At 42.3% G+C, this 12500-nt stretch overlaps 1 protein-coding gene across 1 annotated transcript in view; it reads left to right on the top strand.

Annotated features, from left to right (window-relative positions):
- grid2 (glutamate receptor, ionotropic, delta 2) overlaps positions 1-12500 on the top strand; it is a 733635-nt gene that overhangs the window by 493310 nt on the left and 227825 nt on the right. The window contains exon 6 of the mRNA XM_063194215.1: positions 7050-7223. Coding sequence (XP_063050285.1) covers positions 7050-7223 — 174 coding nt within the window. The remainder of the gene's footprint in view (positions 1-7049; positions 7224-12500) is intronic.

Below are 12500 nucleotides of genomic sequence, written 5' to 3' on the forward strand. Positions count from 1 at the left end.
ACGGGGGGCGAAATTTTAGGTCACGTGACGGCGCGCGCCATCGTCGTGAGTGAAGTATGAAGGAGACTAGCGCCACTCACGACTAGTATGAATCCCCCTTTTCCGTGGAAGACGTTTCAATCCGCCATGGTCCACGTAGGACTATTTTAATAGGCCTAACCATTACTTTATTTATTTCACGGACAGGGGTGTGCAATCGGAGTTTAATAAGAACGTGCGGCTGCTGATCAGTAAAAAAAAAAAACCATGAGCCTCTCGTTTGAGCAAGTTAAGGAACGTGCCATATGAAAGAGACTGAGCTGAGTTTGCGCAAATACAGGACTGGAGAAAGTGTTTGGGATCAGGGCCTGGCTACGGGTTGTTTAATGCAGTCATTTGCTGTTGGTTTGGTTTCACTGCGACGTGGGCTCGCAAGGCAAATTGCATATGAAATGATGTGCTATGGGGATAAACAAGCGCGGTTTAGAGATTCCCAGATAGCAGATATATTGTGGCTTTGTTTTGGCAGATGTCTGTCTTTTAATGACCGGAATCATATTTTCAAAACATCCCCACCAGTGCATTTCTTATTACCATGTTCAGGCATTTTACAATGCAGTCGATTCAAATTCTTGAGTGAAAAGGGTGGAGGGAGCATTTTGACAGCTCAATCAGAGGTGGCGATTTTTCCCATTTTGCAATGAGAACGCCTCCTCTACATAAATAGTCTTTTCTGATCAATGTTACAATGTTCGAGGCTGAGTGTGTGAGCGATTATGGTTAGGCAACAAAGTAGCAAATGTTCGAGGCCACGCTATTTCGCAGATTTTCCAATGATCTGCTGGATGATCCACGCAATTTCCTGTTTCCCTCCCCAAGGGATATATCGTAACTTTCAGTCGATGACAGTCGGTGGACAGGCTATAGGCTAACTAGAATATGGATGACTGGTGGTAACCTCAGGAGGAGATAGGCTACAGTTTGAGTCACTAAAGTTGACAGTCTCAGGGGATCCTATCGTAACCTGCGGTCTCACAATTCGATGGGCAATCACCCGCGAAAACCGCCGCGAGGGTGTGCGCATGCGTGCGTATGCTCAGTAGCGAAGAGAATCACATCTCGACGGGTCGCTCATATAGACAGGACACCGGCGGCTTTTACCGAATACACTAATCACTCATTTTGTTATGGTAATGAGGCTGTTAGGGGCCGTGTGTGGGGTGAGGGGTGAGGGGGACAGAGGACAGACAGCTTCTTCCCAAGGTCTATCAGCCTCCAAAAATCACCACAGGTGAATAGCAACTTGCATGAAGATATCAGCAGCAAAGACAGATAGCACAGTATGGCGGACAGTGTGTTACAGTTTTTCTCCATTGGTTTGGCTCATTTCTTGAAACTGAGATGTCATTCTCAAAACATGGACAAATGGCAAAACTAATTTGCAGTTCCTCACAACAGAATGGCATTTATCATTGCTTTCATCAAATTTCAAATGCTTTTGTACATGTCTTAATCATTTAGTACATCCTTGCAAATGGCTATGTACAAGTATCCTACAGTTAACACAATCAGCTTACATTTAGTACAATTTTCAAATGAATGTCCCTTGCTGATCTATCCCACTTGGTTGATTCTCAGTGTAATGGTTGTCCTGAAAACATGTCAGCACATTTTCTTCATATAAGTCATCATATGCAGAATAGTCAGCTCAATTTTCAAGATAGTGTTAGGGAATTGGGATAAAATATTTTGGAATGTTTTGGAAGATGTCATATCAAAATTATGATAATCAGGTTAGTATATCACAAGTAACATAATTTTTGCCTAACAAATGAGGAGAGTTCCACATTGCAGGTGACTAATCTATTTGATCATTCCAATCAAGAAACGAATCGCTATGAAACAAATATACAGAGTATCAGTTGATAGGAATACTGGCAGAGTAAGAGCTGTAGCACCAGTATGTGCAGGTAAGTCAATTATTCATTGTTTATCATTTTGTAACGTATAAGTAGCGAACACTGTGCAGACTGGTAAAACACAAAATGGCTGGTAGCTCAAACAAGTCGCAGTATCTTCTTACAGTTTTTCTGGATTGGTTTGGCTAATTTCTTGAAACTGAGATGACATTCCTATAACCATTGAGTCATTTGGCCAAACATCCTTACACTTCTGCACAACAGTTCAGATAACTAGAAAAATGTCATATACCTCCCAAAACACCTCATTCTTGCATCAGCACTAAACCTTCTCCCATATAAATAGTCCGTACTATCAAAATGGCATAGATCCTTCTCAATTGCTTTGGCTCATTTGCATTCATTTAATCCTTCTGTCAAAATAAACTGGATGGTTCAGCATAACTACATGGATCCTCATCACTCGATCATATCACCCTAAAAACAGTTTACCCATGTGTCAAAACTAAATTTCTTCCCCACATATATCATCAGTACCCCTAAAATACATTGTCCCTTTGCCATTGTGTAAGCACTGCCAGTCAAAATGGTTAGGTGTTTTATCTACGTTCAGCTAACAGATTTCGACTATGTATAAAAATGAAAAAGTTTGTGAAACCATTGAAGTTTGAAAACACAGACAATTTACCAAGGACATTTATCAGTAACTTTCTTTACTGTAAATTCATATACAGAAAGTAATGCCCATATATCACAGGTTTCTCATGGGTTTGGCTCATTTCTCAAAACAGAGATAACATTCTCAAAATAACATGGACAAATGCCAAAGCAACTAGCAATTGTTCAAAACAGAATGTCGTTTGAAAAAATGTCAAGAAATTAGCCAAATAACAGAGGAAACTGTAGTATACATGGTTGTAAAATTATTTTCTACTAACTAGTAAAGTTACAATACCATCTGACCTGTTGAACTGACCTGAAGACCACTTTGCATATGATGACTTACACAATGAAATAATGCTGACGTGTTTTTGAGAGGGCAACCATTAGACTGAGAATTGTCTAATTGGTGTAGATAAGCAAGGTCAATTTATTTGGAAAATGTGCTAAATGTGTGCTGAATGTGTCAACTGAATGGTATTTGTACATAGCCATCTGCAGAGATGTACTAAACATTTGAGACATGTACAAAGCATTTGATATCTGATGAAAGCAATGAAAAATGCCATTCTGTTTTGGGAAATTGCAAGTTGGTTTGGGGATTTGTCCGTGTTGTTTTGAGAATATCATCTCAGTTTCGAGAAATTAGCCAAACCAATCGAGAAAAACTGTAAAGTATATTTGTTGGGTGCTCTTGAAGGGGATCAGTTCAATTCAAAAAAGGGAAAAATCCAGGCAACTCCAGGTGAAAAAGAGGAAGTCCATTAAAAAGCCTTTGTTGCCCTATGACAATAAAGGCTTTTTAATGGACTTCCTCTTTTTCACCTGGAGTTGCCTGGATTTTTCCCCTTTTTTGAACTGTGCAGACTGGGTTTCCAATTCTGAGGGTGTCAGTATCCTCCTCTTTACATTTGGAATCCAGCTTTACAATACAGTGTATGACCAAAGCATTTTGCTGAACAGGAACAGAACATAATCAACATTATGTGCCTGTTCTCTTTGTATCAAAAACTACCCCAACTACCCCTCTGTGACTCAAGTGACAGCTGTGAGCTGCTAACAGCCACATTTCCACAACAAAAGGCGTGTCCGCAGGGGGTCCAAAGGGTCAAATGACCCTCTTGTGGGTCTTTTAGGTAAAAAGGTCAATTGACCCCTCCGTGGTAGTTCTAGTGTTAATAGGAGCCTAGGGTGTGGGTGCGTGAGATCATGCTAGCGTCCATGTGTGTGTGTGTGTGTGTGTGTGTGTGTGTGTGTGTGTGTGTGTGTGTGTGTGTGTGTGTGTGTGTGTGTGTGTACATGTATGCATGCAAATGTTAGCAGTGGGGTACTAACGTAACTACAAACAAATAACACAGGACCAAAAATGAAGCCCCCAAGGCCAATATTTAGTCAGACTAATTCTTTCAGTATTTATGTCAGTTTAATTTGGTCTTCTCAAATGAATATCATGGGCTTTAACTTACTGTATGTGTACTACAGTACAGCCGAGGATGGTTCATTTATCGGTTACAGCATTCCGTCTTATCAAATCACTAGAGTTATGAAATGAGTCTTAGAAGTCTTTGATTGTGCCCTGATAGTCAGTTAGTGTTCATATTTTTCATTTTAAAAATAGATGAGAATTAAAATGGCTTTTGTTGGATTGGGTTGTCCATGTGCCAAGTGTCCAATTCAATACTAATTGGGCGATATATCCATGGAGAACTATTCTCAGGGAAAAAAAAAAACATCCAGACTTTTATTCAGGATTTAAATTGCAGAGAGACATGTTTAACTCCCTGAACCTCTGAGGGGCAGTTCTGAGGACCTTGCTCGCCGGAATCAAAAGATAATGATATCGTAACGACAGCCAGTGACAACTAAAACTATGTAGCCCACGTGGTGGTTCAAAAAAGAGAAACAGAGGGGGAAGGAGTGTGTATGTGTGTGTGTATGTGTGTGTGTGCGCGTGTGTGTGTGTGTGTGTGTGTGTGTGTGTGTGTGTGTGTGTGTGTGTGTGTGTGTGTACTTGAGCAGACACACTCATACACACACACACACACACACACACACACACACACACACACACACACACACACACACACACACACACACACACACACACACACACACACAGATTGAGCTGTCAAATGCAGTAGCCCGTGGTTTTAAATGCCTACCTCGGCAAGGGACGTCCCATGTCTAGCCCAATCTCGTCAGACACTCTACCCCCAGCCCTCGGCCGGAGTGAGCGAGAGCAAAGGAGAGGGCCCCTGGCTAAAATTAACAGGCTTCCCTAAGTCACACAAGGACACACACACATACACGCACACACACACACACACACACACACACACACACACACACACACACACACACACACACACACACACACACACACACACACACACACACACACACACACACACACGGAGGGCTATAACCCCTCCAAATTCATGTTTAATTATCAACTGCATCCCTCCAACTCATACATGTGCATGCACAAACGCACACACACCAATCTCCTTTTACCGGTTCTCTCAGGCATATGACAGACATTTTAGATGTTCTCTTCTTTACTACGCCATAAAAAGAGTGCATCTTAGACGTGTGTGTTTGACAGAAAACGAATAAGAACTCTTAAAGCAATGTATGCCGCAGTACATCATGTTTCCCTGTGTGCACGTGTGCGTTTATGTGTGTGTGTGTGTGTGTGTGTGTGCGTGTGTGCGTGTGTGTGTGTGTGTGTGTGTGTGTGTGTGCATGTGTGCATGCATTTGTCTGAATGTGTATATGAGTGAATAGGTGCCTATACGTGTGTCCTCATGCATACTCCCTGAGCACAGTAGAAGCGTGGAGGTGCAGGTTGCATGTCATATAGGTCCGTGCCGTTTGTTCATACTGCATGCACTCTTTCTCTTCATGGGAGAATTCACACATCCTGTTTGCGAGGACCACACACACACACCAGCTGTTGCTACCAAAGACTGAAAAGCAACCCACGCTATACAACATAATGTAGCCACTATATATAACTGTGTAATGCAGATTGGCTTAATCTGATCAAAAAGACCTAATGTACAGTTAGGCTCTCTTTCTGACGTTTTTGCATAATGTATGTAGGCCTACTTTATATAGGCCTACTGCAATGTTGTGTGTGTGCGTGTGCGTGATTACTTACATGACACATTCTATAAAAGTGGCCGATTTCATTGAATTATCCCATACTGTATGATTAAGGATTTCTAACCTTTTTCGCCGACATCAGAAAATCAGTGTATTTTGGGTGTTTAGACTACAACTTACAACAAGTGGTGTGTTAAGCTTTTCATGCTAGATTTTGGGGATAGTCAAAACATATCTACTGCTGGCCCATGACCTCATGTAAGACTTGTCTCAATCGCCATACAGTACAAGGATATGCAGTGTCTGAATGTCATTTATGTTGTGTTTGGGTCGTCTGATAATGTCTGAAAGTACATGTATCTGTTAAGTATCTGAAGATTTGAATGGTGTTGATGTCTTCATGTGTGTCTTGTATGCTATATGTCTTTTTGTTCGCTGTGACAAGTTGTGATGGTGGTGAAAACAAATCTCCCCTTTGGGCAGTGTTGCTAAAAGAAAATCAGCCAAAGTCGCTTTTGGCTCGCTGAAAAGTCGCTAGATGACGCAATGACGTTACGTATGACGTCACAATGTCAGGCACGACACGCTGATCCCTAGAAAACGTGCCCACATGTCTTCGTTCACAGTGCAAATGGGCAGTGCTAGCTACTGTTTGAAGATCAGAGCTAATCTACAGCCCTGCTTAACCGTGGGAAACGCTTCTGACGGAGGCACAGAGTTACAATTATGTTGAAAAACAATGATTTTGCATTGAAAATGCACGTTTCAAAAAGTCGCCAGATGCAACAAAAAGTCGGTAAAGTCGCTAGATGAGGTTTTTTGTTGCCAGGGAGAGGTCATCAAAAAAGGGTTCTATGTTCCCCGCTGCTTCCAAGTAGACAGTTGCCGCATGGCAAAGCGCAGGTTGTTGTTGCACCTGTGACAGGTTAGGTTTAGGGATGGTTTTGGGAAGGGCACAATTTGAAAACTCTGAAACACGCATGTGGGGAACTGCCGCATAGCAAAGCGCAGGTTGTTGTTGCACCTTTGACAGGTTAGGTTTAGGGATAATTTTGGTCAGGGTACAAATGTACAACTCAGAAACATTGCATTACTGACAGGTTAGGTTTAGGGATGGTTTTGGGAAGGGCACAATTTGAACATTCGGAAACATACAATGTAGGGAACATAGAACCCTTTTTAAGAAAAAGGGTCCTAAGTTCCCCAGTCACATACAAAGACAGGGGAACATAGGACCAGGGGAGCATAGGTACGCTCCCGCCAGGGACGTCAAAAAGTTGCTAAATCTACCGACAAAGTCGGTCCATAAGCAACACTGCCTTTGGGGACAATGAAGGCTATCTCTCTGAAGACTTTCCATGCATGTGCTTCTTTGTGCTGTAGGAACTCTCCGATATGGATGTCCAAGAGCTGGTGATGAAATCCATTGGCCGGCTGACGATGATCCGCCAGACCTTCCCCATGCCCCAGAACACCACGCAACGATGTGTACGCAGCAATCATCGCATAAACAACTCCCTATGCGATCCCAAGGACCCCAAGGCTCAGACACTGGAGGTATGTACTATATGGAATACACACACACACACACACACACACACACACACACACACACACACACACACACACACACACACACACACACACACACACACACACACACACACACACACACACACACACACACACACACACACACACACACACCTAGAAGCCCACGCAGTGTTGTGTACGCAGCATTCATTGCATAGACACACACACACACACACACACACCTAGAGCACCATGCAGTGCTTCATACTGAGAATTCATTGCATACAGACAGACAGACAGACAGACAGACAGACACACACACACACACACACACACACACACACACACACACACACACACACACACACACACACACACACACACACACACACACACACAAGCTCAGTCTGGCCTATGTTCAGCAAACACCCATCCGTTGCTTTGGCACGTCTCTCTGTGACCCTAAAGACCCATCTGTGTATGTGTGTAGGCGGTGGGTATGGCAGGCACTACACATACACAAAAAACCCATCAAAAGCATAAACAGTACATACATACACACTCATATACACAATCACGCATTGGTGACACCACTCATAATATGTCTTGGGCATATACAGAAGTTCAGCGTAATTGCATCCGTGTACACCGTGTACGAAATCTGTAATGATATACTGAGAATGACAGTGGGGAGAGACAAAGACTCAAAAACACACACAGAGATACAGTCAGTGAATACTCAAACATATCTTCCTCCTAAATTGTACATTTTTAATTTGTTCGATTTGTTCAAACAAGATTGGTTATACCCCAGAGTTTACCTTTTCTTTTTTTGTACATATTTTTTTCTATCACTTCTGTATGTAATTGTCATTGCTGTCATTTGGTGAACGCACAGTCTTCAACAGTAGCCACTTGAACAGAGAAGGGTGAGCAGCGCTTAATGTATCCTTACTTTGCTTAACTGCACATATTTGTTATTGTGGTTTTTGGTGAAGATACACTCAGTCTCATGGTCTATGGTCTTTCGTTTGTCCATCAGGCTACAGTAAATGATAGACATAGCTCTGAATTTCCCCCTGCTGGTGTTACAACCAACAGCACAGTATATTGATGACATCTATTAAAAAAAGGTCCTTGGTCTTCTTTGATCTTTATAGAACCTGTCATAGTTCACGGTGAGCACTTTCTACAATCTGGGGATACAACATACAATTTGTTATAATATAATGTGTTTGCAGACTTTGAGTGGGACATTGCTAGACCGCTGATCCATTTTCCAAATCCAATCAGGAGTGTCTACAAGGCATAGGTTCAGTAGATGGGTTTGATTCAGAGGTCACAGACCTATGGAGTGGTCCACCGGAGACTATGGTCAGAGATTCTTTAAGTATATAGAGATATGCCAACATAATAGGTTTCTATGGGCACCTAACGCGACCAGGTTCCGGTCTGCCTAAAGGGCTGTGTCATAATGCTCCTACAATGAATAGAACAGTCCTTAGGTCTGCCTAGGTCTGCCTAAGGGGGGCCATAATAGAACCAGGAAACAATGGGCCAATGGAACCTCTCTCTCTCTACTCTCTCTGCTATGGTGGTTGAGGTGTGAAACTAGCCTAGTAAATCATAGCACCAGAAAATACATGGTTTGGTCTAAATCTGCAACAAAGGGGGGGAAAGCTAAAGAGCCGAGCTCTGAAATATGTCCAATCCTGACACTCTGTCTGTGTATCATGGTTATTATTATATGATACCAGCACAGGCTAATAATGACAATCTTCTGCATGCTGTTATGGATAATTATTGATGCTGTATGATCATTATACCGCTTTCTAGAATGATGGCTTCAGTTCACTATAAATGGGCCTTCCCAACACTCCTCCTTTGTGACTGGCCTCAAGGGTTGTCTAACTCTCCCTGGGGGTCTGTCGAGCCCTTGTTGAGAAACCCTAGTCATTGGGGAGGGCTAACCACAGCTAAGTCTGGGGTGCATTTCTTGAAACCATAGTTGCTAACTATGTTAGCTACTTTGTTGTTTGCCATGCAATTTCCCATGGACAGCTACTCAAGTTGCTAACAACTACGGTTTTGAGAAACGCACCCATGTGCTGGCCTATTCCATGCACTTTATCGGTTTAAACACCGACCGTTGGTTCCAACCACAACCTTCAGCTTGATCACTGGTGCGCTGCCAGATATTCATATTCATATTTCATATCAGTTCAGTTCATTGTCTGGCTTGCCAGGCTAGTGGGGGACATTAAATCATTTCCCCCACAATTTCCTAATGGCATCCCACCATATAAATGAAATGAAAACAACAAACAAGTCGCACAGACCAAATCTGAATGTAATGAAATGCGAACATGGCGAAAAAGTGTCTGCCATTTCCATAACTTTTTTCATTGTGCCTAGAGAGAAGACGTGCTCTACTGCCATATTTGCATACAACCATATTTATAAGGCGAGATGAACACAGACCCTAATGGGAGCAAAAAGAAAGCAAAGTCGAAAGTGAAAACACACACACAACGCTGCATCATTAAATCAAGCAACGCCGAGTTGGGAAAATCCAATTCAAATGTGACTTCATTTCCTATAACGTCCAGGACCACAGTACCCCGTGGGGTTTGATTTAATCAAAAAAAAGAAGGAAAAAAATCGTCATAATAATGTGGTATGCCATCAGAGCACGACAAACTCAAAATCTGCCTGATAATTTGTTTATGCCACTCATGAGGCTAGTACATGTGATGGAAACACACTTAAAAACTGCTTCCCTATGGCGGTACATGTAAACATTAGCAGTGAAATGAGAGCAAGAGACTAGGCGACAGTGCGTCTGAATTTTTCTGTTCTGCTTCAGTGACTTCGCAGGGAAAATTCATTCTCATTAAGTTTGTTAAACTGGATATTAAAATGACTGCTGTAGTAGTGAGAACAACAGAAACATACTTTGCTGCGTGAAAGACGATGTTAGGTGAAAGTTGTTTGTTGTCAGAGTTATCAGTTACAGTATGAGGGCATTTGAACACGTAATCTACTGTACCAGTGCTGCACGAATGTGTAGGCTCTTTTGTTGAGCTGTAATGGTTAGGGATTACAGTACAGTACATGTAATGGTTGGTCTTGGGACAGGAGAATCAAATGTTCCATTATTGAAGCAGTGCAGTCAGAGATTATTTAAGTATAGAGATATGCCAATGTAATAGGTTTTTATGGGCACCTAACATGAACAGGTTCCGGTCTGCCTAAAGGGGCGTGTCATAATACTCCTAGCATTGAATAGAACAGTCCTTAGGTCTGCCTAGGTCTGCCTAAAGGGGGATTTCCTCCCCCCCCCCTTGCAATTGTAGAACCCGGAAACAATGGGCCACTTGAACCTCTCTCTCTCTCTACTCTCTCTGTTGCAGTGCTGCTGACAGCTATGGCCAGGCCCAGCATCATGTAATATTAACCCCCCCCCCATACATTAATGACTACCCGGTTTTGATCCCTTGTAAGCCTGGGACAACTGACCCTATCACTGACCCTACTTGCTTCCCTGTGAATGGCTATTCAGTTCTATCCTACACGTACATCCATAGATGAAGTGCCCTTGAGCAAAGGCATCTAAATCCACATTGCCCCTGTTGGAATTTCCCTGTACTTACTTAACAGTAAGTCAGTCAAGATAAGAGCATTGGCTAAATGTAAAAGTAGTATAATGATAAGCCGAATGAAGCGTACCTCCCCCTGTGCCCATCACCAAAAGAACTGTTCACATCATCATTGTCATTCCCTACAGAGTGATTTAGGAGAAAGAGATTGGCAGAATACTGAACAGTGTAGTACTGCATTGTACTGTGCTGTACAACCCAATAGTTTGAAAAGTCTATGCTAATTTTGGGGAGTATAAGTGCTTCATTTTGAAGCCTGGCAGGTTGTCTTCCTCAGTTTGAGCTGACGTTTTGAATTGTTGTGTGTCTATGCAATGTGATGGATTGGGAAATGGGGTTTTCGATAGCTATCATTGCAGTTGCCATCTCCACTCCAACTGCATTTGCCTTGTATAGGCCTTTTTTTATTTTTTATTTTTTACTTTTTTGAAAAGTTAATGCAGAAGTAATAAATAAACCAAACAGCCCAAAAGTGGTAGCTCAGTTTATTGCTTTTAGTCTGTCAGTAATATTCATATATTCCAATATTTAGCTTCCAGACTATGGACTGGCAAAGTTGCTTGAAATCACAAGATATTGCATTATGGATTGACAGACAATCCAATTTCTTGCAGCCTACAGTAAGAGAGACCCTAACGTTGTGTGTGTAATTTGGCACGAAAATGGTCCAAACTTTTGGAAACCAATTTCATTTTGTGACGATATTGGGCGCGCTTGCTTGAGAGTGGACAAACAAGTTTACCATGGCACGTCCCAAAAATTATGCTGAATATTTAACATGGGGAAAGATGCGCCAAGCAAGCAGCACGTCTGCCTTCTCTAATTGGCTGAACACCATCACCCCAGTCCCATAGGATACAGACTTGAAGATTGATGAGATGCACTGAATGCATAAATATTAATTATTATGCATATGAAATCACGGGCACATCTGGGGTGTAATGGTTGAGTAGTTTTGTCTTGGAGATTGGGCGGCCAGTGCCACAGGTTTGCATCCTGTACAAGTTACAACTACGCTCTCCTGCTCTCTTGTCCATGACTGTAGTGGGACTCACCAATTGTATACATTAGCCCAGTCATTTACAGCCAGGTCTATAGGTAACATTAGGGGTATGTGAGCACACAGGAGGCGGAAGGTAATCAAAGGTTAATACCAACACATGTATGGAGCATACTCTAGCCAGATTGGGATAGAAGAAGAGAAACAGAGCACAACGGACTGTGCATTCATGGTATGAGCAGAAAGGTTGGGCAGTAAAGTCGAAAATGTTGTGATACATTGCATTGGGTTAGCAGAATGTATCTCGGCACACTGTGCTTATGTGCTTTTTTGAACCATTAACACAACAGTTGTTTAAACAACAGTTTTGTTCCCAGCATGACATAGAGTAGACCATTACATGAAGCGAGGCTCTGAAGAACCATTTGTTATGTGAAGAGCCATTCACACATACTATACTGTTCACTCTCCATGGAATCGTGGAGGGATTTAAAGAACCATTTAAGCGCCATTATTTTCAGAGGTGATTGTAGTAAGCAGTTTGTGGCCGTAGTACAGTCCTGGGCCGGTGTTTAGAGGCAGATTGATAGTTGGTGGTTGCATATGGGGAGTATTGAATTGTTGTTCAGTGTCATCGTGAAT

Source organism: Engraulis encrasicolus, chromosome 3 (assembly GCF_034702125.1).
Source record: "Engraulis encrasicolus isolate BLACKSEA-1 chromosome 3, IST_EnEncr_1.0, whole genome shotgun sequence".
In the NCBI taxonomy this organism is placed as follows: Eukaryota; Metazoa; Chordata; class Actinopteri; order Clupeiformes; family Engraulidae; genus Engraulis; species Engraulis encrasicolus.